The sequence below is a fragment of the Suricata suricatta genome, chromosome 2 (assembly GCF_006229205.1).
Source record: "Suricata suricatta isolate VVHF042 chromosome 2, meerkat_22Aug2017_6uvM2_HiC, whole genome shotgun sequence".
In the NCBI taxonomy this organism is placed as follows: Eukaryota; Metazoa; Chordata; class Mammalia; order Carnivora; family Herpestidae; genus Suricata; species Suricata suricatta.
Genome location: NC_043701.1, coordinates 114,722,880 through 114,747,736, shown reverse-complemented (window position 1 = coordinate 114,747,736; position 24,857 = coordinate 114,722,880). Strand labels below are relative to the sequence as shown.

Genomic DNA, 24,857 nt, shown 5'->3' with positions numbered 1-24,857 from the left:
AAAACATGGAAAGAGCCTAAATGTCCATCACCTGATGAATGGATCAAGAAGATGTGGTTTATATACACAACAGAGTACTACATGGCAATGAGAAAGAAGGAAATATGGCCATTTGTAGCAAAGTGGATGGACCTCGAGGGTGTCATGCTGAGTGAAATAAGTCAGGCAGAGAGGACACATACCATATGTTGTCACTCACAGGTCTAACAGGAAAAACCTTCCAAGGGGAGGTGAAGGGGGAGAAAAGAGTGAGGGAGAAAGAGGGAGGCAAATCATGAGAGACTCTAGAATGCTGAAAACAAACTGAGGTCTGAAGAGGAAGGAGGTAAGGGGATGGGGGGGAGTGATGGTCATGGAGGGGGGCACTTGTGGGGAAGAGCACTCGGTGATAAATGAAAACCAACTTGACAATAAACTATTAATTAAAAAAAAGGTTTAAAGTAGTTAAAAAAGTAACAAGGCAACAAAAAAGCCACAGAGAAAGTGTTGACATCATGAGAAATCTAGCAAATGTCAAGAACAAGACACCGCTGTAATTCTCGAGGCCACGATGGCATTCTTCTCCCGTGGGGTGATCTCTCCTTTCACGCGGGAGAGAAACCCGTTCCCCATCCACTCACATTGCCCTATGACCTCATCAGGTACTTGTCTTAGGCCATGGGTAACTATTTGTCTGTGGAGCACTTAAGTAATAGGCTCTTACTAGTTTTCCTGAGACGGAGAGAGAGAGAGAAAAAAAACCTCACACTTGTGAAATGTGGTCATAAGGACACAGGATAAAAGCGTTACTATTTTACAGATAATTATTAAAGACTTGTTAGAAGGGCATGTCATGTCTAGAACAGTGACTTTGTTAAACTTTTTACCATCTCTAATTTAGAAGGGAAAAGTGCTCAACCTGAATAAATGCTACCAAAGTTAGGCTGGTTGTGGCATTTGGCACAACGGTCTAAAGTCTCACAGGAAAAAAAGGCTGAAAGAAACGAACACACTGCAGTGTGAAACTAAAACACTGGGAAGTTCTTTCGTTTCCCACAAGCTGTCTCTTTTCAACTAATCCACAGCCAGAAACCCTACAGCGATGCATTCAGAGCTCAGACCTGGTCTGCCCATTCTTTATGGAAGCTTCTTGCTTTTAGAACCAAATCGGCCCTGAAAGACAGCAGTGGACTAAGCAACAATCCAAGAAGCAACAAACAAGAGAAGCACACGTGACGGGAATGGGGCAGGGAGGCCCTCGTCTCTGGCGCGGTCGTGGGTCCCCATGAAGACCCGGCGCTCTGAGCGCATCACCTAGATGCTCGACCTCTCATGAAGGCTCACTCGGTGACTTGGGGCATCTCAATTAATATCTGTAAAAATCACCTTCCTCACCCGCAAAAGGTACCTTGCCTCCTCTTTATGAACCAGAGAAATGCTTTGAGGTGTTCTTCCAGGCTATTCTGAGCATAGCCAGGGCCTTGCCAGATTTCTCCTTTACGCCAAGCTCTATGCCATTTAGCTCTCAGACCAACTGGCAAGGCAGTTTATTTCACAGACAGGAAAACGGAGGTTCTGAGTTTAAGCTGAAGTATAAACATACCACATGACACAAAAAGACTCAGGAAGTGGTGTCAAATCGTGTGAGAAACCCTTTACCTGGAGAATACACCGTGTGCATCTACAGATGGGGCGCTGTCCTAACACATTTAAATTACATTTAAAAATCTATATAACTCAGATTTTACACTACGTTACTGTTTTACATCATATTTCCTATTGACTAGAACTCTAAAAAATAAGAATTTTGATGCTAATTTAACAGGCGCATTAGTTATCGCAGTACTGGGACAGACCCCCCTAGACCTCCAGCACTAAAGGCATCTAGCGTCCGCCGCCATTTGCAGATGGCGCCTGGCCACGTGCGCTTGCCCTCCAGGGGCTCAATCTGTGGCTCTGGACCAGCATCCCGTCTCGCCTGGACCTCCACAGAGTGACCTTCCACCTGCTGTCCCTAAAACCACCTCACAGACCGGCCAGGATCACCTTTTTGTTAACAGATAAACAGAACACGTCCTTGAACCTCTTCAGTGGTTGCCAAATACATTTTCAATTAGATCTAAAGCCCTTACCGAGCCCGGGAGGCCCGGGACGGCCTGGCCTGCCTCTGTCCAACCTCATCACCCACTGTTCCAGCGGCGGCCCTCCGGCACCCTTGGAATCTACCCTGCAAAGTCCCTCCCACCTCAGGTAGGACCTTTGTGCCGGCCACTGGGTTCACTTAGCCGACTGAGCCACGCAGGGGCCCCTCCAAACTCTGGCTATTTTAAAATCTGCTTTCCTCCCTTTCCTTCCTTGCTACCAGCCCTTGGGTCCCTGGATGGTGGCAGGTACTCACCATCACCTGCTCAAGTTCAAACTCCCCTCCACCGGACCCCGCAGTTGCCTTACCTGTCTTATTTCGCAGACACAAAGCCCACTCCCTAGGGCCAAAGAGGCTGCTCATTATTCTCTAAAACCCTAGTTTCTTGCTTCTGCCTGAATCTCTTTCCTTGGCCTCTGCCATTACGCCTTCTGCACTGATCTCACCTACCCCGAATGCCACCTGTGCCAGAAGCCTTCCAGAGGTCCCCAAACTGACAGCCACTTCACCCTCTGCTCCTCTCTTGAAGTCTGTTTCTACTTCACGGTATTTTTAGCATGACGCTGGCACCATCATTAGCAACAGAGGATCACGTCCCTTCTATCGGGGAAGCTCTTAAACATGGCTGGACCTGCCTTTTAGTTCCAGAGAGACTCCCGGGGGCACCGGCAACTTTGGCCGTACCACGAGGCTCTGGGCCGCAGAACATCACTTCCTTATTGCCTTTGACGGGCCGTCCCTGCTTCTTTCTGTAAAAGTCTGTCTTATAGACTCTTCCATGTATCGGCCAGAGCTAACCCACCCCGACGCTCACTCTGCAGCCTTCCGCAGCACGGAGTAACATTCACAACATGTGCTAGGATCACTGCGTCCATGCAGACCCCTGCAGCCCAGGACCAAGCCCTTCTTCCCCACCCCGCATCTTCACAGCACTCACTGGGTGTTGACTGGTCCAGACGGAGGGCCATGAAAACCAGACCCTAATTCACTTCTTTAGGAAAGAAAGTGCCAAGGAAAGGTTTGTGAAACGCATGAAAGGGAAAGAATAAATGCCGCGGGACTGAGAGCAAACGTACACGTGCCCCGGGGTGATCTGTAACTCCTGTAACACTTCCCGGCACCCACATGGGCTGGACAGCTGGCTCAGCCTGTGGGTCAGGAGACAGACGTGCCCCCAGACGCTGCCCAGACAGGTGTCTGTGCACACAGGATGACTTTCTGCCTTTTAATAAGCCAACTTGAAGAGATTTTACATCGTTGGTATTAATTATTTTAACCACATTCCTGCTTAGCACATATTATTGTTCCATTTTACAGAAGGAAAAATTAGGATATAAAGAGTTTGAATACTAGCGTGGGGCCAGAGCCAGTCAATGAGAACCACTAAAGGGACCTTGGTCTCTGACTTTCAACTAGCTGTCCTTTTCACTAAAGAAATTGTCACGGCAAAAGAAAAAAAGAAAAAAAAAGGCAATGGCTTAGATTTTCTTTCCTAAGCCCCGTGTAAAAGATGTGCACTGTAATACAAGTTACATATATGCGTATTATCTAGGAGTGCTAGGCAGTAAAACTGAGTGAGGGGGCCACTGGCGGAAGGCAGATTACTACTTGGGGGCTACTTGGGTCAGAGGAGGCATCCCCATGAATAGGGTTGGCCATGAGGATGTCCATGGCAGAAGATTCCAGAAGAGGCTAGCAGGAAATGATCCACACTGGCTTAGGGAATTTACAAAGAATGGGTCACAGTATAAAACTGTCTCCACTCAACATATATATATATATATATATATATATATATATATATATATATATATATATATATATAATTTTCTGGGTTAAATATGGACTGTAGGGGCACCTGGGTGGCTTAGTTGGTTAGGCAGCCAACTTCAGCTCAGGTCATGATCTCGCGGTTCATGAGTTCAAGCTCCGCATCGAGCTCCGGGCTGACAGCTCAGAGCCTGGAGCCTGCTTCTGATTCTGTGTCTCCCTCTCTCTCTGCCCCTCCTTTCACACTCTGTCTCTCTCTCTCTCTCTCTCTCAAAAATAAATGAACATTAAAATAAATAAATACGGACTGTAACATAAGGTAAAGAAAAAAAATGTTACTCTACAAGATATGAGAGACAATATCAATATGATCTGCCTGGAACAGATAGGAAGCATTAACATCAAGTGTCTTCCAGAAACCGCTAGATACATATGTGCAAAACAGAAGGAGTTACATTTCTTGTTGGCATTTCAGGCTATTAACTAAAACGATACACGTTTATGTGTACACGTATATACATGTGTGTATAAACGTGCGTGCCAATGTTAAACACACACACGCATATATGTAACACACAGCCATCTGCACAAACACATGTACGGTACACCCAAATACACAGATCTCACCAGGATGTAACACACATATATGTTTTATGTATACAAATACCTACACGCATCCATATAGAGCATATAGGTATTTGTACACCCACGTCTTTCCTACATCAAATCTTACCACCTCGAATCACCTTCTCAGGGGCTGATCCAGCCACAGCTAGCAGAAGCGAACAATTATTCATGCTTGCTCTGGGGCTAATGGATTAACTTGAAAAGTAACACACTCTCCTTTTCACAGAGGGTTTCTAAAACCATAATAAGCATATATATCAGCAGCAGTGGCTAACACTTACTGAATTTTTGGCACAATAATTAGCACAGCACAACATTCAATAAACGTTAGCTGCTGGTATTATTTATTTATTCGTGGAGGGACGCCCAGCTGGCTTACTGCCAGTAGAGCATGTGACTCTTGATCTTGGGGCTGGGAGTTCGAGTCCCATGTATAGAGATTACTTAAATTTTTTTAAAAATTCAGTATTCAGTCACATAATAAAAATACATGTGCTGGGCCCTGGGAACACCACGGTGAGCAGCACAGACCGAAGCCTGCCTGGTGCTTGTACCGCCACGGAAGGGGTGGGTAGGAAGCTAGATAAAAGAGTAAAATACAAAGCACTTTATCTAGGAGTGCTAGGCAGTAAAACTGAGTGAGGGGGCCACTGGGGGAAGGCAGATTACTACTTGGGGGCTACTTGGGTCAGAGGAGGCATCCCCATGAATAGGGCTGGCCGTGAGGATGTCCATGGCAGAAGATTCCAGAAGAGGCTAGCGTGTGCGGGCGTCTGCTGACAGGTGGGGGTGTGGAGTAGAGTGAGGACAGGAGACAGAGGAGCCCCGGTCAGCATGAGCACTTGGACCTTGAAGCCGCAGGCGCTAGGAGAAGAGGGGCACATGCCTGCTCACTCTCGCAGTGACAACTGCGGTCTGCTGAGCTGACAAGAGTATTAGAGGAGGTGAGACCAGGTACAGAGAGACAAAGGGGAGGCTCCTGTGACAGCCCAGCCCAGAGAGAACAGTGGCAGACCCAGGGCGGGCACAGAGGTGCTGAGAGGGGGTGGGTTAACAGCCCAGCGATGCCATCTACTAAGTCAGATGTGGTGGGGTAGGCTTGAGAACCAGAGGGTGTCAGGGACTCGGGCAGGGGCTTCAGACATGTCACCTCACTCAGCCTGCACGGCAATGTGGCGACACACTGCCACCTCACTTCCATTCCACGGAAAGGAGACAATGCCACAACAGCAGTTCAGCAACCTGACCAAATCCACTCGGTTGGTACCATAAGTGGCGTAGGAACAGATGATCTTGCACAAGATTTGCCGCATAGCCGAGTGCCTGATGTCCCTATCACAGTGCCGACGATGGGCTGGTGGGAGACAGATGCGGGGACTTCTAAATCAGACCGTGGGTAATTACAGACAGCCCTAATGGTGTGGGAGACACCATCCCGGGGCGTGCTGTAACACAGAAGGCGAGCCTACTCCTGCTCACACACATACTCCTATACAGATTACGCACATCTGAGCGCACACGGAAAAATACCCCAAGGGCTACAAACCCATTATTTATGTTTGGCAACATGACAGGTAACTTCTGTTTTTATTTCACTTCTAATCTGCCTAGAGGCAAGCTGTATTAGTTTTCTTTAGTGTTCTAAATAAAACAACTCGTGAAAGTAGTCATTTATTGTGCCTCTGTACTTTTATTTTTGCTCTCTCCCTCTTTTCTCCTATGTCTTGGTTGAAAAACCTCTTAGAACATTTATGTTAACTCCTAAATTGTGGTGATTCCAGGATTTAGGGAGCTCTGCAGGGTGAATCTAGTTTCCCCATAATTCCTAGGACTTAGGCCAGCATTTAGGTCTTGAGATGTAACCCAGTAAACACAAGAAAGTAAGTCACTGTGGGAATGAGGAGGGAGGCAGAGGTGGAACAAGCCACGGCCCAGCTCCTGGAGTGAAGGTCTCTTGCTCTCCAAGGAGGGCCCCCATCGAGAAGGTAACCTCATGAAGCCTGGGAGGTCTCAGGATCCCCGGGGGAGACAATGGAACGGGAAAGGAAAGGAGCAGGATCTCAGCGTAGGCTCCACAGCCTAGGTGGTAGACGAGTTGGAATCAAAGGGAAGAGAACTTGCCAGAAACAGAACACTAGCAAATAAGGTTGCCCCCCTCCCCGCCATCAGCGGTCTCTAGAGAGAAAAGGGTGACTCGGAAATTGTCCCATCCTGCTCCCTGACCTTCTTCTCTGCCAGGGACTCGCAAGGTCCCAGAGGCTCTGCCGCACGTGTCACACACAGGTGCCCCCACGTTAGCTGGCATTTGGCCACGCACGGGGGACCCTCACCACAGCTGTCGGGTGACCTGTCCTCTGTCCTTTCTTAAAACAAGGGATTCCTGTTTTGCAGGGATGTCTGACACAAATGCAGAGACTTCCCAGGGATTTGTTTCCTACTCAGTGGTTTCAAAGTCCAATTCTAAACGAGGAGACCACATTATACGATTTTAAAGATGAAAAAGTTCCCAAGCATAAGCACTACTGATGTTTTCTGCTTCTCGATGTCATGGAAATCCCACAGAAGTTTAGGTACATGCAAACACATTCCTGAGCTTGGACCCTGTGAACCTCCAAGCATGAGGGGGGGCATGCTGAGAAGGAAAGGAGGCAAAAAATAAATTTGAAGGAAAAAACTACCAACTTCTGCTTAACAGTAAAGGACACCCACGGGCGACAGAAGGGTACCACGTGTCTCAGAGTCAAACTCGGTGTCCGGGTTTGTTCGCCAGCACCTCACGCATCCGGCCGACAGGCTTGGGATGGGGATGTGCCCAGATTTTAGGGACATCATCTCTCAATTAGTCAATCATCCTCCACAGCTTTAGCCTTTGATCCTTGCCTGAGGAGCGAAGATACAGAAGCAGGAAGAAACAGGCTAATGCCTTGAAGGTCTCTCAGACTTTTTTTTAAATCTTTATTTTTGAGAGAGAGAGAAAGACAAAGTGTGAGTAGGGAGCAACAGAGAGACAGGGAGACACAGAATCTGAAATGGGCTCCAGGCTCCAAGCTGTCAGCACAGTGCCTGATGCAGGGCTCGAACTCACAAACTGCCAGTTCATCACCTGAGCAGAAGTGGGACCCTCAACCATCTGAGCCACCCAGGTTCTCTGAAGGGCTTCCAGACTCTTAAATTCAAATCCTCTCTGGGAATTACTTGCCAAGTGGGCTTCACTCCTGGGAGCTGTATAATATGTTTAAAATGTGCTCCTGTGGGGAGAGAGGGCAAGAACAGGGAGAGTGGAGCATAACCACAGGAGAAGTTAGCTCTGTTACAAAGAACATTCCAGAACCAGAAGGATTTGCTTCCCTAACATGCTGGAAAAATAAAACTGCTGCACCAAAGAGCCAAACCCTGGAAACAAGGGATCTCTCTGACTCTACAGAACATTTTAGTCTTCACGTGGGCCATGGGAAGGGACTTGGTTCATTCCCACCTGCTCCATCTCTCTTCCTGCACCTTACACACCCACTGTGCCAACATACTCAGTAGAGGCCTTCCGAGGAAGGACACAGAGAGCAGGGGACGTGCCTGCAGGACAGTGGCTGGACTATCACAACAGCCGGGCTTCCTCTCCCCAGTCCCTAATCTGCCAACATGGACTCCTGAGAAAGACTTCAAAGAATCTTTACTCGGATGCATCCTGGACAAAAAAATGCTCTACGGTTAACAACTTTTAAACATAACTGGCCCATCCAATAATGTCAGAAACAGGGGTGCCCAGGTGGCTCAGTCAGTTGAGCATTCGACTTAGGTTCACAGGTCGTGATCTCGCTGTTCACGAGCTTGAGCCCCACGTCCGGCTCTGCACTAGTGCTGCAGAGCCGCCTTGAGGTTCCCGCCCTCTCCTTTTAAGTTTTTAAAGTAAACTTGAAAAAAAAAGAATGTTAGAAACAAAGGAAACACAGTTGAACAGCATAACAGAAACCTTCTAGATGAGGAAGCCCTTAATTTATCTGTGGGGAAAACCAACCTCTGGAGGCTTAGAGACTCACCCTTGCCACCCAGCATGTGGGACCTTGGTGGGGGCTCGGCGGAGTACCGGCATCCACAGATCCACGGCTGCTGAGAAAGTTAAATACACAAATGACTACAGCACTAGCAGTAAGTACCAGGAAATCCTGGAATCAGAAAGCTTCAAGAGAAACAGGTTTGAAAAGTCCCAGCCGAGAGAAATGTAAATAGCAATCTACTTTACAGAAATAAGCCCTATCTATGGTCAGGACACTTCCCAGAACAAGAACACAATATTTAAAAGTCATGGTTCTAGGGGCGCCTGGGTGGCTCAGTCGGTTAAGCGTCCGACTTCAGCTCAGGTCATGATCTCATGGTTTGTGGGTTCGAGCCCTGCGTCAGATCTGTGCTGACAGCTAGCTCAGAGCCTGGAGCCTGTCTTCAGATTCTGTGTGTGTTTCTCTCTCTCTCTGAACCTTCCCTGCTCATGCTGTCTCTCTCTCTCAAAAATAAATAAAACATATAAAAAAGTATTTTTTAAAGTCATGGTTCTAAACAAATTAATTAATTAAAAATTAATTAAATAAAAGTGAAAGATTTGAACTCAGACACGGTGTGACTGACCTACGATGTTGTATTCTGGGGAGGTACATTATTTACTTGCATGTGCAAATTTTTATGAAAAACCAGAAACCAAAATAGTAAACAAAGTAAGAAAGATCAGGCAAAACTCAGGCACTCTACTGGCATTTTTTTCTAACGGGTTTTTAGGACGAACTTAAGTTTGAAAGTCAAAAGCAGATCTGAAGTTTGGCAGCTGGAAGAATGCAGTCAGTCTGTTCTGAACACCTCACATTTCCAGAGCCTCTCCTGCCTACTCAGTCTATTACAACTACGCGAACAAACAAACGTCTTCTACCAAATCAAATGCAGACCAGACCATGGTTTCTATTTCAAACCCGGCTTACTGTGGAATCGCCAAGCCAACCCCAAAATAAACACTGGCCACTGAAACAACTTCCTCTATGAAAGGCTAAGAAAGACCGTTCTTTCCGGGCACACAGTGGGGAACTGCATTCGTTTCCACGCACAGATATACAGTTTGTAAGGTGAGAAAACATACCAAGAAAAAACATCATTTCTTGGATAAAGTTCAGAAACAAAGGAGTTCTGTTATGCTATACAGTTTGCATTTTGTTTTCTTGACTTCCGATGATCTTAACTGAATTCAACCACACTGTGGGTCATGAAATGCAGTCCACTGGACAGAAACACAAATCGGTTCCTGTGCAGAGAACGCAAAGATGTTCCACTAATGGAAAAACCAGACACCAACGATGGGGCCAGTGTGGGTGTTTCGTTGGCCACAGGCAACCCAAACGAACAGGTCTGTCCTGAGTGCAGAGCTTGGGACGCGAAAGCCACCTGGCATCCAGCTGCAACTCAAGGAGGTGCCTATGTAAGATCCTGAGAAGCCTGAACGGAATGGCCACACGTGGCCATAAGCTGCACATTCTGGATGGTGGAAAGCCGTGCCAGTTCATGTGCACCCCGCCCCCCCTACACAGAGTCATTTCCTGAGGGTGTCATCTTCCCAACATCCCAAGTTACCCGGGAACAGCTGTGCTGCATTCTGGGCATGAAACGTCTTTAAATCCCTATTGCTAAGGGTCCGAGTGTCTGACTCTGTGGGTGAAGCTACACAGCCATTCCCAGCACCAAGGCCACTGTCGACAATTTATTTGGTGGGTTAATGGCACGAAGGCTGGGGGTGCTTATCTGTGAGTCAGTAGCCTGTGCTCTCTGGAGGGGTCTGAGGGTTTCCTCTCCTGTGGAAACTGAAGACCACCACCCCAGTAGCCCTATTTGTCATATGAACCTTGTACAAAACAGGCAGTAAATGGCACTTTCTTCAAGCTTCCAGGGCCCAGGTGGGTTCAACAGGGTACGTGGTTAAAAAGCAAACCCTTTTGGGGTTTGGGATCTGGTTTGCTTCCACTCCTTCTGCCCAAGGAATGTCACGGCCAAATAATCAGCACCAGACACCTGAAGGCAAACTCCCTCAACCCCCTCCCTAAACTTCAAGCATTTAGTCTGAGAGCTTTTGCTTTACTTACTTGTATTTTAAAAGCAGCCACTGAATTAACCAGAGTCCTACGAGGATCATGCCGTTAATCTCACAGATAGAAAAGGCCCACTGCACACGGTTAAAATGGTCAAAAAACGTGTCCGGTAGCGGGGGCTGCACCTCCTTGGGAGGTACTCGCTCGTGGACGACCGAGATCATCACCGTGGTGAGGACAAAGCAGGAGAGTGCATACAGGAAGGCCAGGCAGGTCTTGCCCCACTCCATGGGGTACTGGGAGCGCTCCGGCTCCGGCATGGGGATCTTGATCATCTCCTTCCTGTACCCATTGGGTACCCCATTGGGCTTGGCCTGGAGGCTGAAGCTGCCGGTGGGGCCGGGGCCAGCCGCACCTGTGCCCAGGTGCCCGTTGGCGTGGCCGTTCTTGTGCGCCTCCATGTGCTGCTCCACTTTCAGGGTCTCGATCATGTCCAGGAGCCGCTGCCCACTGTCGGCCGACACGCGGCACAGGGGCGGCCGCGTGAAGTCCTCCCGGGTCAGGCCGATCAGGTCCCGGCCCGTGAAGTGCTCCAGGGGCTCACAGTACTCGGGCATTGCGTGCTCCAGCAGCCACTCTGCCACCTTCTTGGGGGACCAGTATGCCACCTCCTTCATGGTCCCGGCAGGCGGGGGTCAGCAGTCCCGCGGCGGTGCGCCCATGCTGCCCGGCCTCATGCCAGGGATGTGCGAGGCCAGATGCTCGCGGGGCCGCTCCCGCAGCCCGCACGCAGCTCTCCAGGGCTCTGGGCGCCCGAGCGCGCTCACCTCATGGTGCACCAGGGGTCTTCCTTCTGCGAAGGCAAGACACACAGTTAGGAGGAGGCCTCACGTCAGTCCCCAAGAAGCGCACCCAGAGAACCACCTACCCGGGGAAGGCGCGGGACACACCCAGAGAACTGCTTCCCAGGGAAGGTGCAGCACGCACCCAGAGAATGGCTACCAGGGGGAAGGCGCAGCACAGGCACAGTGCGCCCCTGGAGAACCGCCTACTGGGGAAGGCGCAGCTGGCCCGCAGGACCCGGTCCAGGGTCTCCCTGGCCCATGGTTCTTGAACGAGCACTAGATTAGGCCAGGACGGATATCGAAGGCGTGTTTCCTAAGCCAGCACTCAGCAATGCTCTGGATACGCCCCGGTACGGGTGGGGGATTTGATCCGTGCTTACCTGCTTTCTGAAATAATCTGAAATAGTGCGGCAAATTGACCTAACCTACCATACTATCTGGTAGAGAAATGCGTTCAAATGAAGGCACTGTGACTTCACAGATATACCAGAATCACAGAAATGTTGAGCTTAGAGACCATCTGGTCCAACAATCGCATAGTCCGACACACAAAAAGTACCAAAGAATCCCCTTTTCCAAATGTGGGGGAATTTTCTACTCTTCTCTCACATTTTTTTCTCTAATAAGCATGTATTAGTGTTGTAACAATCACTTAAAATCTAGAACAAGTTAAAAGTAAAGACCTCGTTCTGGAACAAATGATCGTGGTTAGTGAAATACGGTGACAGCAGAAGACCGAGCATAATTTGACTCAACATTTCCCCTGGGTAACCCACTGGGTGAGCTCCAGCTTCCTCATCTATAAAACGAACACAGCCAAGCATCCCCTTCACAGAGTCGTTGGTACTTGAAAAACTGTATTTAAATCTAGCACTAAAAGGGATCTGTTGATCCCATCCTTTTTTTTTCCCCTCTTTTTAAAATTTTCTACCCTATCCAATAGCTACTGTCTACCTCACTATGAAAGCACCCTGTCCGAGAGCTGGCAAACTTTTTTTTCTCAAAAGATGAATGTGGTGTTAACTACAAAAAAACCAAAAAGTTGCACAGATTAATAGGTTTAATGGCTAGAAATTAGTGATGACAGTGTTTTCCGAGTATGCTTTGTAGAATAATAATCTGATAAAATGCTCTGTACTTTAGAAAAACTCCAAATGAAGTCTAGGAACTACACAAGCTCTCCTAGGGACAGCAGTATGCGTTGGCAGTTAGCATGTGCATTAGTCAGAAGCTCCAGGGAATCCTCCAGGGCCAGAACTGGTTACCAGGATTTCTCTAGTTGACTTCACCGAGGCTGTCTTTCTTGCCACCACTTTCCTTCCCCGGGATTCCTGTCAACTCCCCAAGGGGCACATTGGGTGGTAATGGCACAAATGAGACCCAAATTCAGGTCTTCAATTTCGAGGTCCAAACTTGTCTCTACTAAATCCTGAATCGGAGTCTGGAATGAAGACGGGCTGCCGCCCACTCCCAATTTCCCCATCCACATAACAAGAATGGCAGCAAAGCTCAAGCTACTCCAGGCCTTGCACAACGGCTGGGTGTTCTCTCTTCTGGGCATCCGCATCGCTGTTCCACTGCCATGTGTAATGTGTCTGTCTGCACTTTACCCAGGAGACCATGAGTGACCATGGAAGGGCCACCATCTTGAGCATCCACATACAGTGCATGGGCTGGGAGGTACTCAACATGTGCTCAGTATCTCAGGACATGTCCCTTACGTCTATCAACTTAGAGAAAACAGAACCTACTAACATTGCCACTGATACTGAAAACAGCTTTAAAACAATTTGGATTGTCAAGGAGCATGTGGCGGGCATTCTTCAAAGAGAAATATGCAACAGGAGTGGACCTCTGGTCATCTGAGAAGCAGTAGAGAAGAGCTTCAGTCGTCGGCAGTACTGCCCAGTGACAGGAAGACGCAAGCCAAACGGGAGTCCTGCCGGAAGATCCTGCAGGAAAGGGGACCTCTCCAGCTAGCCCTTGGCAGAGTTATGGTAACAGGCCAGGGGACCTTCCCCACGTGGAAGAGGCTGCAAGAACTCTAGAGAAGAAATCCTGGCAGAATGTTCAGGCCCAAGGGAATGAAAGGGCTTTTTGTGTGGCTTCCTCATTTCCCCTGCCTGATGTGGGAAGTGGGCCAGGAGGGGAAACCCCGGGGAACCACAGAGACCAGACCGATGCCAACTTGTTATTTCACTTCTTTTCTTTCTTAATTATTTATTATTGAAACAGAGGGAAACAGAGCAGGAGTGGGGAAGGAGCAGAGGGAGAGGGAGACACAGAATCCGAAGCAGGTTCTGAGCTGTCAGCACAGAGCCTGACGTGGGGCTCGAACCCACGAACCATGAGATCATGACCTGAGCCAAAGTTGAATGCTCGACCAGGTGCCCCATTTCACTTCTTTCTGATGAGGAAACTGTTGGATAATCTCCTCATCAGGCTTAATCATCTTTAAAATATAAATTGTCCTATGTTGTAGGAGACGAGAGGGCCACCAGACGTGCATACAGACAGAGGAACACTAATGTTACAAAAGTGAGTCCATCAGCAGTTTCTGGCAGCTACAGGGACTCACAAGACGCAGCAGGACACAGCGATGGCTTCCCCTGGTAACAGGACCACACAGTCGTTCCCTCCCCAAGGCCGGCCGGCTGCTTCCCCATAGCGCATGCTCTGCCACCACTCTTCTCCGGCAAGTCCACCATCTTCCCTCGGCCCTTCAGGTCCTTCCCACCCCTGTCCCTCCCAGAATCCCGACACCACCGATACCTATGACCACCTAATCTAACCAGCTTGTGTGCCCACAAAGAGAGCCCCTGTGTGAGTTGGGGAGCTGGGAGTCGAGCCCCAGCTTGGCTATAGCCCTTCTTGACAGAGTCCTGACGGCTTGCCATCGAGCCTCAGTTTCCTCTGGAAAATAGGATTATCGACAACCTGCCCACCTGCCTTCGTGCTGCTTCTGCTGTGAGGACCCATCGGGGAAAAGAAAAGAAAGCTACTGATTATGCCAAGAAATCGGTCTTGTTCTTCTGCTGATGTCCTGCTTGCTTCCTGACGCCCACTGGGCCTGGGTGGGTGTCAGTTCGTGCATAGGGACTGAAGCTGCCACTTCCAAATAACATTTTTAAAGCCCAGTCAATCTGACACACGAGTTCAAACAGCCTTCCAAATTTCCTGAGAAAAGGAAGCTGTTTTTCAAGCAAGCTTAGAAGCTTGGAAATAAAGGCCTAAATACTATTTTCTTACAGATAATTTTAAAATCATATCAAAGGGGAAAACAACATTTCCATGGAAGCAACCGCTGGGCAGCTACCCAATACCTTGAAGGTCATTGCTCAAAGGTGACGACTTACTCAGAGACCTTAGGGCCCAGCTGTAGGGGACGAGGTGGGAGAGGGACTTCCTGCTGGTCTCGCATACTCACTCCATTTAAAAAAAATTTTTTTTAATGTTTATTTATTTTTGAGAGAGAGAGAGAGAGAGAGAGAGAGAGAGCGCGCGCACGCGCATGAGCAAGCCTGAGTGGGAGAGGAGCAAAGAGAGAGACAGAATCCCAAGCAGGCTCCAGGCTCTGAGTTGTCAGCACAGAGCCTGACACGGGGCTCAAACCCATGTCAGTGGGACCCAAGCCCACACTAAACTGACTGAGCCACCCAGGTGCCCCACATGCTCACTTTAGGATAGGACAGGACAGACTGCAGACTTTCTGAGAAGTGCTTTCCCGTGTAGACCCAGAGGACTGTATGTCGGGCTGAGCTCCGAAAACAACTACTACTTCCCCTGTCCAGAAAAGCCACCCCGAACCCATTACTGGGAGAACATTCAGAAATAACACAGAGCTCAAAGCATTATACTCAGTACTCAGAACTCCAAAGTAATAAGAGAATAAAATCTGGACATAAACTCATTATATCCCCAAATACCAGAAGAGGAGAGAGGGCAGAGGTGTTGGGACCCTTGTCCTCGGCAACTTTCAGACAGAAGTAACCTGGAGTCCAGGAGACAGTGAGGTGTCTGAACTCTCACACCGATGAGCAGAGTTGGTCTGGGGCGAGACCAAACCCAATGTGCGTTCAGGGACCCCCGCTGCACATACTTGACCTCACGGAGGTGAACACGTGTGAGGGGCACTCTAAGAGTCTTTACACCAAAATTACGGAGTCCTCCAGGATTAAGGGAAGGAACACCACCATCTTTCATTACGGATTCTAAACCCAGTAGGGTTTTCTCTCGAACCCCAACTAAACCAAGAAGAAATCTGCACAGAGCCTGACGCGACCTCGAGCCCAGGGACTGCAAGATCATAACCTGAGCCGAAGTCGGACGTTTAACCACCTGAGCAGCCCACGCGCCCCTGAAAATCCGAGTTCTAATAATTACTCTGTACTTTCCTCCAATCCCAGGGCCTTGGTTTCCGGTGATGATGGAACAATTAATTCCATCTGCTTGTTACGTTAGTTTCAGAAATGTGTGCACGACTGTGTTTGCATAACGTAAAGTAATACAGAAAAATGTAAAAAAATTATATATACTGAATGTAATTTAACCTTTGAAGATTCAAGAAACTTATTAAAATAAATGCCATGAAATTAAGAATTGGGTTTTTATACCTTTTGAAGGCACGGTGGGCCCAGGACTGAAAAAACATAGCTGCCCTGTCAGTGAAGAAAGTACAGCAAAGTTCCAGATGTTTCTAAACACCGACAAAGGCAAATCAAAGTAGCAAGTAGTACATGGATGATTAGTCTTATAAGCAGGCAGTGAGCTAAATTCTTTCTGCCTCCTGCATCAAATCTTTAAAAACAAAAGCAAAAGTAACATGGGCTCTGTACGGATTTTGCTCTACTAGCTCAAATAATCAACTTTGTGCTGGATCGGAATTTGGTGAGTGTGTAATAGCTCAAACCTTCAACAGAAGCCTACCTGTGGGCGCCATGTTAAAGAGCAACACAAATGAACAATCAACATTATAGTCTTGAAACACATGAACACTTTTTGTAAACATTACAAGTCTAGATAAAGGTCTTTCCGTGCCCAGAACTTTCCATAAAAGGCAGTATAACCTAACGGACCTTTCTGATCAACACACTCCGCTGCAATACTCAAGACAGGTACCCGTTCTCTCGCTCAGCGTGGACAATTCCTGAAGGCTTTTCTCCAATCAGCCATAGACTTGTTTCTGCTACTTAACACATAAAGAGTTCACCTAAATAGGCAGAATTCACACAATTGTATTTATTTGAAAAAAAAAAAAGTGGTTAGAAGAACTGTTTCATTTCTGCTGAAGGACCTATGTGTTTACTTCAATCTACAATCTACAACGGAAGAAATTTTAGATCACTTTGGATGCTCTGACCTTCAAATCGTCCTTTATTGTAGATTGCTGGTACGTGCACTGTTCGCAATTCAAGTCAAACTCGGACTGGCAAATCACCCCTTAGGGAATGGCTCCGTGAACTAAGTGAAGGCCGCCTGATTTTGCTTAGACAGGGGCAGAAAGGGTCCCTGGTCCACTTAGGCTGTTAGGAGAGCCTGAGGTGGTGACATCCTTCCAGTCTCTGCCACACCTTGTCTATTTCAGGAAGACCGATATTAGATTTCACAAGATCTGAAATGTATTCTTTCCCAGCACTAGAACTTAACCGACAGCCTCCCTTTACATGCCCCTCCCAAGTGACGCATCCTGGGGTAGCAGTCCCCAGTGCTCCAGAGGGAAAGAGATGGCACCTGGCTGACAGCAGCAGTACATATGACATCATGACAAGAAACAGGCCATGTTAACTGGATACGGTGTTTCGTGGTTGTGGCTGTTCTCTGAATGATGGTACGAAATACAAACCTGTCATCCATTTCAGGAGAGCCCTACCCCCAGCAAGACCAGCTCAGTCCTTTTCCTGTACCTTCAACTTCCATTTGAGTAATTCCGGGGCCAAATATAAATATACAGCAGTCAGTAAATTCAAAGAATCACTTACTATAGCAAAAATTAAAAACCACCTAAATATTCTACAGGGAGAATTAAATATATCGTCATAAAAACAGAGTACTAATTAAGCCTTCACTAAAGACTGGATGAGATTTCTACGGCTGTAGTGATATATACGTACAGGTTTGCCAAACAGCTTACGAAAGACAGTGTCACCATTTTTGTAACGATACATGTATCACAACTATCCACTAAAAAGAAGTCTAGGAGCGCCTGGGGGGCTCAGTCAGTTGAGTGTCTGACTTCAGCTCAGGTCATGATTTCACGGTCTGTTCCAGCCCTGAGTCAGGCTCTGTGCTGACAGCTCAGAGCCTGGAACCTGTTTCGTATTCTGTGTCTCCCTCTCTCTCTGTCCCAACCCTGCTCACACAGTCTCTGTCTCTCTCTCTCTCTCTCTCTCTTGAAAATAAATAAAGTCTAGAAGGTATACGTCAGCTTCTTTTACCTTTGGATGTTGAAGTTGTAAACTGAGTTTCTGCTTAAATTTTTTTCATTCTCTTCTAACTTCTCTGATAAACATGTATTACTTCTGTTTAGAGAAGCACTGTTTCTCTTTCAATCACATTCTGTGTGTGGACACTACACTGTAAAATTAAAAAATATATGCTTCCTACATTAGCTTTCTTTCAAAATCGGAAGTGCACTTGCAGATTTCTGCAAATTAGTGGGGCCTTCGCCCTCTGTGTATCACTAGGTTCCCAAGTCCTCTATCTAAAACAGAATGGCCCCAGGATAGGACCCAGGATATGAGCCGAACCATCAACAAAGATAAAGCTGAGGTCTGAACTGCGGTGCATAAAGAGATTCTGGTCTGAGACTTTCTATCATTCCAGAGAGAAAACAAGGATGCCATTAGAATCATCACTGTTCTGTCATCTAGATTTTCAATACCCATCCATCTGGGATCTACTGCCAAACGTACAAGACTCTCTGCAAACCCAGCCTCGCTGTCATTACAGTCAGGAAAACCGTGCAGACCTCTTATCACTATGGTTTCCCTTGGCATCTTGTTGTCGGAATCCAATTATCAAACTCTGAAGCTGATCTACTTCTACCCAACTGATAAGCTGCCTGAGTCTGAAACAAGCAGGACTATATTTTACTTACTTACTTGTTTTGAGACAGAGAGAGAAAGAGAGAGAAAGCACATCAACGGGGAAGGGGCAGAGGAGCGTGGGGAGAGAGGATCCGAAGAAGGCTCTGTGCTGACAGTAGAGAGCCTGACACGGGGCTCAAACCCATGACCCGAGCCAAAGTCAGATGCTTCACCGACTGGGCCCCCCAGGCGACCCAGCAGGAATACTGAACATTCCTCTGGTTGATTGGTGGTCTTTGGCCACAGACCCCTGTAGCAGTGCTCAAGGATGCCGGGGTATAATCAGAGTCTCCAAGCCGCAAGGCTCTAGCCGAGGTGTGCAGTGGCGATCGCATCTGCCCCAAGAGGCCGGGGAAAGGTCCCCTGTTCCTTAGCCCCGTTTGCTTCCACTTCAGTCCTGCCTGCAGTCCACCCCACAGCAGCCACGTCCAGGCTGTCAGGCGGGTTCCTGAGGCGTGTCAGGAGAGCTCCTCGCTGGACGCTGGAGACCATGTCATGTTCCTGAGCTTCCCCCATGGCCTTCCAAGGCACAGATGTCTTTCCCTGACAGCCTCTCCCTCCAGGCAGAGGACTCAGGCTACACCTGTGCTCATGTGGGTAGGGACGACACGGGCTAGCACACACAGCCCAGAGGGACACCAGCCCTGGACCCTGGTGGCCAGGGGCTAGGGTTTTCAGACCCAAGCCTGATGGCAGATCCAGGCAGGCAACTGGAACTAAGACCCTTGACTCAAACAAGAATCCCTCTAAGATGACAAAAAGTGGGCCTGGGCAATCAGTACACGATGATGCAGACTTCAAACTCACAGGACCTGTGCGGGGTGGGTCCCAAGCCAAGAAATAAAGGCTAACAGACAAGAAAAGTAAACACAAGACAACCCCTTCAGGCCCTTTCAGCAAGGGAATCATAGGATTCCCACGGAAGAGGTACTCCGAGCCAAGGAGAACGAGAAGTGGAGACTATAAATCACACAGGGAAATAATCCACCACGAGGGAGAAACTTGACAGGTGCAACAAACAGGAAGTTTGCCAAAAAGTCAAGTTTGAAGGGGCTGTGAAGTGAGTATACAAAAGAGGTAAATGAAAGTTGAAACCTTACTGAAACAGTAAGAGGAAGCAAAGAAAAGACAGGTGTGTTTACAGAAGGTATGAGAAACTCCCAGGTTCTCGTCGGCCTGTGCCCGGCGGATGCCCCAGGAGGAAAGCGGGGGGAACAGAGAGCTAAACGGGGCTCATGAGAAGGAGAGAAAAGGGCACACGTAGGGGGTACTGGTTTAAAGGCAACAGAAAGGTTTTTTCCAACCCCCCCGCCCAGCTCTAGCATCTGGCACCCATACCGTCCAGTAGGGGAGACAGAAAACAAAGTCCAGTCGATCAAGAGATGGATCAGATTTCAAAATCAGTGTCTAAGTGATGATACGTGTTAGTTCCCATGGCCTCTTCAAGCTCTCCTGACTTTTAAAAAAGAACAAACAGAAAAGGGGAGGGGAAGAGCAGAGGAGGCCGGGAAGCAGGTGGCCTGCTGGGAACGGTAGGCAGAGCCAAGGAAAGAGCCTTGGCCCGAAGAAGGAAGGCTGGAATGCAACGTGACTTCTGGAACAGAAGCCAGAAGGGTGAGAGGCTCGAGACACAGGCACCTTGCAGGAGGGGGAGAAGGCGGGCCTCAAAACGGAAGGACGGGTTGGAACTACATTTGGGAAGTTCCCTGCAGCCTCCCCCATGCACGGCTGAGCCACCGCCTGTGCCCATAGCTGGGCAGCCTGCACGGTCTTCTGTGGGAAGAGGTGCCACTCAGGTCAGAGTAGGGTCTTCATACGAAAATAGGGACGAAGGAAAGCAGATGCCAACAGGTGCTACATCACACCTGCCGCCGCGCTTCGCCTAGTTATACACCTACAACGTTGGCTGCCCATCTGAAAATGTCCCGGCAGAGGACAGCCTAAGGGTTCTCCAAACCCCAGACACTGGAAGAGAAAAGGACACAGACAGGCTTGCGCTGAAACCCACAGAAACAAGATTCACGCAGAGCGTGGCCGGACAGCATTTTTTGCGTTTGCCTTACGATAAGAATGGACAAGGGAAAGCTAACAGACATCTGAAGAAATGCTCTAAAACACAGGAAAACCAGGGATTAAAACGAAATGAGAGCATGAAAGGCACAGATAGAGCAGGGAATTCCAAGTGCTGAGAAAAACTAGTATTCACAACCTCAACAGACGCACGAACAAAACGGGACCCGCACGGAAAGGCAGCCAGAGAATCTTAAAAAGAAAGCTATTTGTGAATGGATTCACGGTAAACATGAAAACTACACTACATATTAAGTTGGGGAAAAAAAACCTCTCAGTGAAACAAGACGAAGATGGAAAACGGAAAGGAAAGGTGAAAACATGGAAAACGAACTCTAGGAAGTTTCGTACGTGAGAGAAAACGGGTTTCTCAGAACTCAGGGGTGAAAGCGCTCCTCGAGTGTCCCTATAAGCTGAGAATGTAGGTTTTTGTTATGATGGCTCAGTTAACAAATTACGTTAAAGGGAAAAAGATGGCGCCATCTTGAAGGACGCTCCGCCCCCTGCCGGTCACCAGCTAGAAGAGTCAGGGCAGACTCCGGTGTGTGAGGTCAGCGGAATACGCCCCTGCAAAATGCGGGACCTTCACGGAAGGTTTACTCTCAGGGGAAGGCAATCGAGAGGAGGCAGACACGAGAAAAGCTCTCCGTGCCTTCCCCCCGCCCACAAGCTGGATGTGAATTTGTAAAAGTCGCCTCCCTGTCTACCAGGAACTGCAGAAGGGAATCCGGGAGACCACCTTGGACTCCGCCCGGAGCGAGCCATGGGACCGACCTTGCACGCCTTTTCCCTTGAAATCTACTGCTTGAGACAAGACCCAAGTCCTTTAGCACTGGTCCTGGCTTAACGAAGAAAATCTATTGTTCTTTTGTTGAGATACTGTATTAACCCAAGTTCGTACAGTTCCTCCAAGTTCCTCATCTCTAAGTGCCACACACCTTAATCAACTCGTTGGCTTTTCTCTTGCTCATCTGTCTTTTGTCAATCTCATTTATGAGACCCCAGCCAGAGAGTCTGCGATGGCTACAAGGAAAAGATGATTTCCCTCCCTATGATATCTAGAACTGGAATTATTGCGTGATTTTTAGCCACGCTGCTGTAATAGGCAATGGCACCTCTTTAATACGATATAAACGCCCAGAATGATAGTACCATAAAATTTAGACACATTGTACAGACAGTAATCATGTCCCCCAGATTTTCTAAGTTCAGATTTCAAATATATTTTCCCCTTGTCTCATACACCATCAAAATGTCCGGGAAGGTTTAAGATTTCAGTTTCTAAACTGCGCCAGCGCCCCCCGCCCCCCGCCAGCCCCCAAATGTTTCTGCTGCCTAGAAGTAGTTTACAAATTCTTAGTTAGATGTGTGCTGATAATTTTACTCAAAAAAAAAAAAAAAAAAGGTCACTTTTAACAATCTGTGGGCTTTGGAAAACCTACTGGGCCCAAATCGTCACACGGAACACTGAGATGCAGCTAATTTAAAGCATACCATTGGTATTTAAATTGGGGACTGCTTAGTGTTGGTAACAGAGTGAAAGCAGGCAGAAACTACAGAATATGGCTTCCTGATTAATAAAAAATTAAAAAATCTTATCTGCAGTGAAGGTTTTTTGACAGTCCCCCAAGGATTAGGAATACCACGTAATCGAAACTCTTCCATTTCAGTGAGAAAAAGCCTACCCAATCTCTTCTAAATTTACGCCTACAGAAATAAATGTAACTCACGAAAGTAAAAGGAAAGCTAATTTAGGGAACATGACCCAGGAGAACAACACTATGTTCCAAAATTAGCAACAACTCACAGGCCCAGATAGGAGAAATCAAGTTCAAGTTGATTTCCCAAAATAAGTTTCTAATACGTGTGTGGACAGCTAGATGGACGCTAGCTATTTTCAGACTAGAGAGCACCAAGGGTGGATTCTCTTTGATGGCACTTACAAGTGCCTCCTCTGGGCAGCCTTGGCCATGAAGGCTTGCTTTCAAAAAGCAAGTGGAGGTCTCCTCTACCACACTCAAAAAAGATACATTACATACTCCCCACCCTGCCTACAGCTATTATACCTACTGTTACAAAATGAGTATCCATTATCAACTTCTTGCCAGTCACCACTGGCCATGACCTTGGTTCTAACTATCTGATAACTTCTCAAACTTCTGGGGCCCACCTTCACCGGACTTCTTTAATTATTTTAGGTTAAAAAAAATTTTTTTTGAGAGACAGAACACGAGCAGGGGAAAGACCGAGAGAAAGGGAGACAGAGAATCCAAAGCAGGCTCCAGGCTCCAAGCTGTCAGCACAGAGCCCAATGTGGGGCTCGAACTCACGAAGCCTAAGATCATGACCTGAGCTGAAGTCGTACACTTAACCGACTGAGCCACCCAAGTGTCCACCCCAAATTTTTTAATATGCGTATAGTTGACACGTAATGTTACATCATTTTAGGTGGATGGCTTGGTGATTTAACGTCTCTCTGTATGTTATGCTATTCACTGTGCTGCTTTATTAACGGACAGCACCAAATTCAGCCGCACAGAAGGGATGATCCTTGTCCATCAAACTGGTGGGCCCTGAAGCACAGACTTGCCTGGAAAAAGCCTGCAGCTCCGGCCTTGCACTGAGGCCGAGTACCACCAGAGGGCAGCAGAGGGTCCGTGAGATCATGCACTCCTCCCCGCTCCCTTCCCCAGTTGCAAAGGATTCTGGAGACCTCCTGTAACAGAGATCCCGCTCCAAAGCAGTCCCAGGAAGTCGCACAGCCGCAGGAACTAGAATCTCTGACTTCAGGCCACAACCAATGCTCCTTCCATCAGATTCCAGTGGGCATCAGTGACCCTACAGTCAGCAACATGGCCGTCCCCTGGCATCTGGGTGACCACGCTTCAAGTCAGCGCCTTCTTGCAGTCCTACCTAAACAAGAAACTTAAGCACTGATTCTTGCTTTATATAAAACTCGCTAAGTTTCATTCTCTAGCTACCGTAACTTAATACAACAAAATTAGAACCCTGCAAATGATGAACCAAATCAATGATGGGCAGGTGAACTGTAGAAATCACGTAAAATGTAAAATTAGCAAAAGCCAGGATGAAAAAATAGGAGATCTGAACAAGCACAGCTATAGCTATTGTTGTGGTGAAATACAGTCTTTAAAAATATTTTTTTAATATTTATTTTTGAGAGGGGGGAGGGGCCGAGAGAGAGGGAGACACAGAATCTGAAACAGGCTCCAGGCTCTGAGCTGTCAGCACAGAGCCCAACGTGGGACTCAAACCTACGAAATGTGAGCCTGAGCAGAGGTCAGATGCTGAGCCGACTGTGCCACCCAGGCGCCCTTGAAATACATTCTTCTTAAACAAATGTTTTGAGTATGGCGACACACAACGTGGCATTATCAGCAGCAGGTGTACCCCACAGCTGTTTGACTTCTCTGTTCCTTATGCTGTGCTCACCACAAGGCGGCTACCGTCCTCACCTAGGCCGCTGTCACAGCACCAGTACTCCCTGTGCTGAGCCCTCCATCCCCAGGACAGATTCATCCCGTCCTGGACCTGCCTGTTTGTCCCCACACGCTTCCCCGGCAGCCATCAGCCTCTTGTCTGTTGGAACACATTCTCTACTCTCAAACAGCTTCGAACATCTATCACTGTGTAGTGCTGGAGCGAAGTAAGTTCAAAATCGATCACATATAGTGTTTCCTCAGAGTCACATGTATTCATGAAGGTTCTAACACTGACACAAATCTCACGCCAAGTGTAGGAACCACAGCCTTAAACAAACAACCATAAAGATACCAAACTACTTCATATGTGAAGTCAGGGCAAGACGTTTTATAATCTGTCCCAGATCTCAAACACAAAAACTATTGAAAAATCAGCTAACGGGAAAGACTTGAAACAAAGATTACAAGCTGGCCAATCACTCACACACAAACACACACACACACACACACACACACACACACAGAGCCAACTAACAAATGTGGAGGAGAAAAAAATCCAATCTAACTGATTAAAAACACAGCTAATGACCTGCCAAAGATGAAAAAAAACAATAATTAAAAACAAAACAAACAATGGGGCGCCTGGGTGGCTCAGTTGGTTAAGCAACCGACTTCAGCTCAGGTCATGATTTCATGGTTCGTGAGTTCGAGCCCCGCATCAGGCTCTGTGCTGACAGCTCAGAGCCTGGAGCCCATATCAGATTCTGTCTCCCTCTCTGTGCTCCTTCCCCTGCTCATGTACTCTGTGTCTCTTTCCTTCAAAACTAAACAAACATTAA

General features: G+C 47.8%; 1 protein-coding gene across 5 annotated transcripts in view; it reads right to left on the bottom strand.

The window, feature by feature from the left end:
* The window catches only part of SGMS1 (sphingomyelin synthase 1), a 231,329-nt gene that overhangs the window by 22,049 nt on the left and 184,423 nt on the right, over window positions 1-24,857 (bottom strand). For all 5 annotated transcript variants that reach the window (XM_029931707.1, XM_029931708.1, XM_029931710.1 and 2 more), the window contains one exon: window positions 10,630-11,428. In XM_029931707.1, the coding sequence (XP_029787567.1) occupies window positions 10,630-11,252 (623 nt within the window). In that variant the 5' untranslated portion in view covers window positions 11,253-11,428. The remainder of the gene's footprint in view (window positions 1-10,629; window positions 11,429-24,857) is intronic.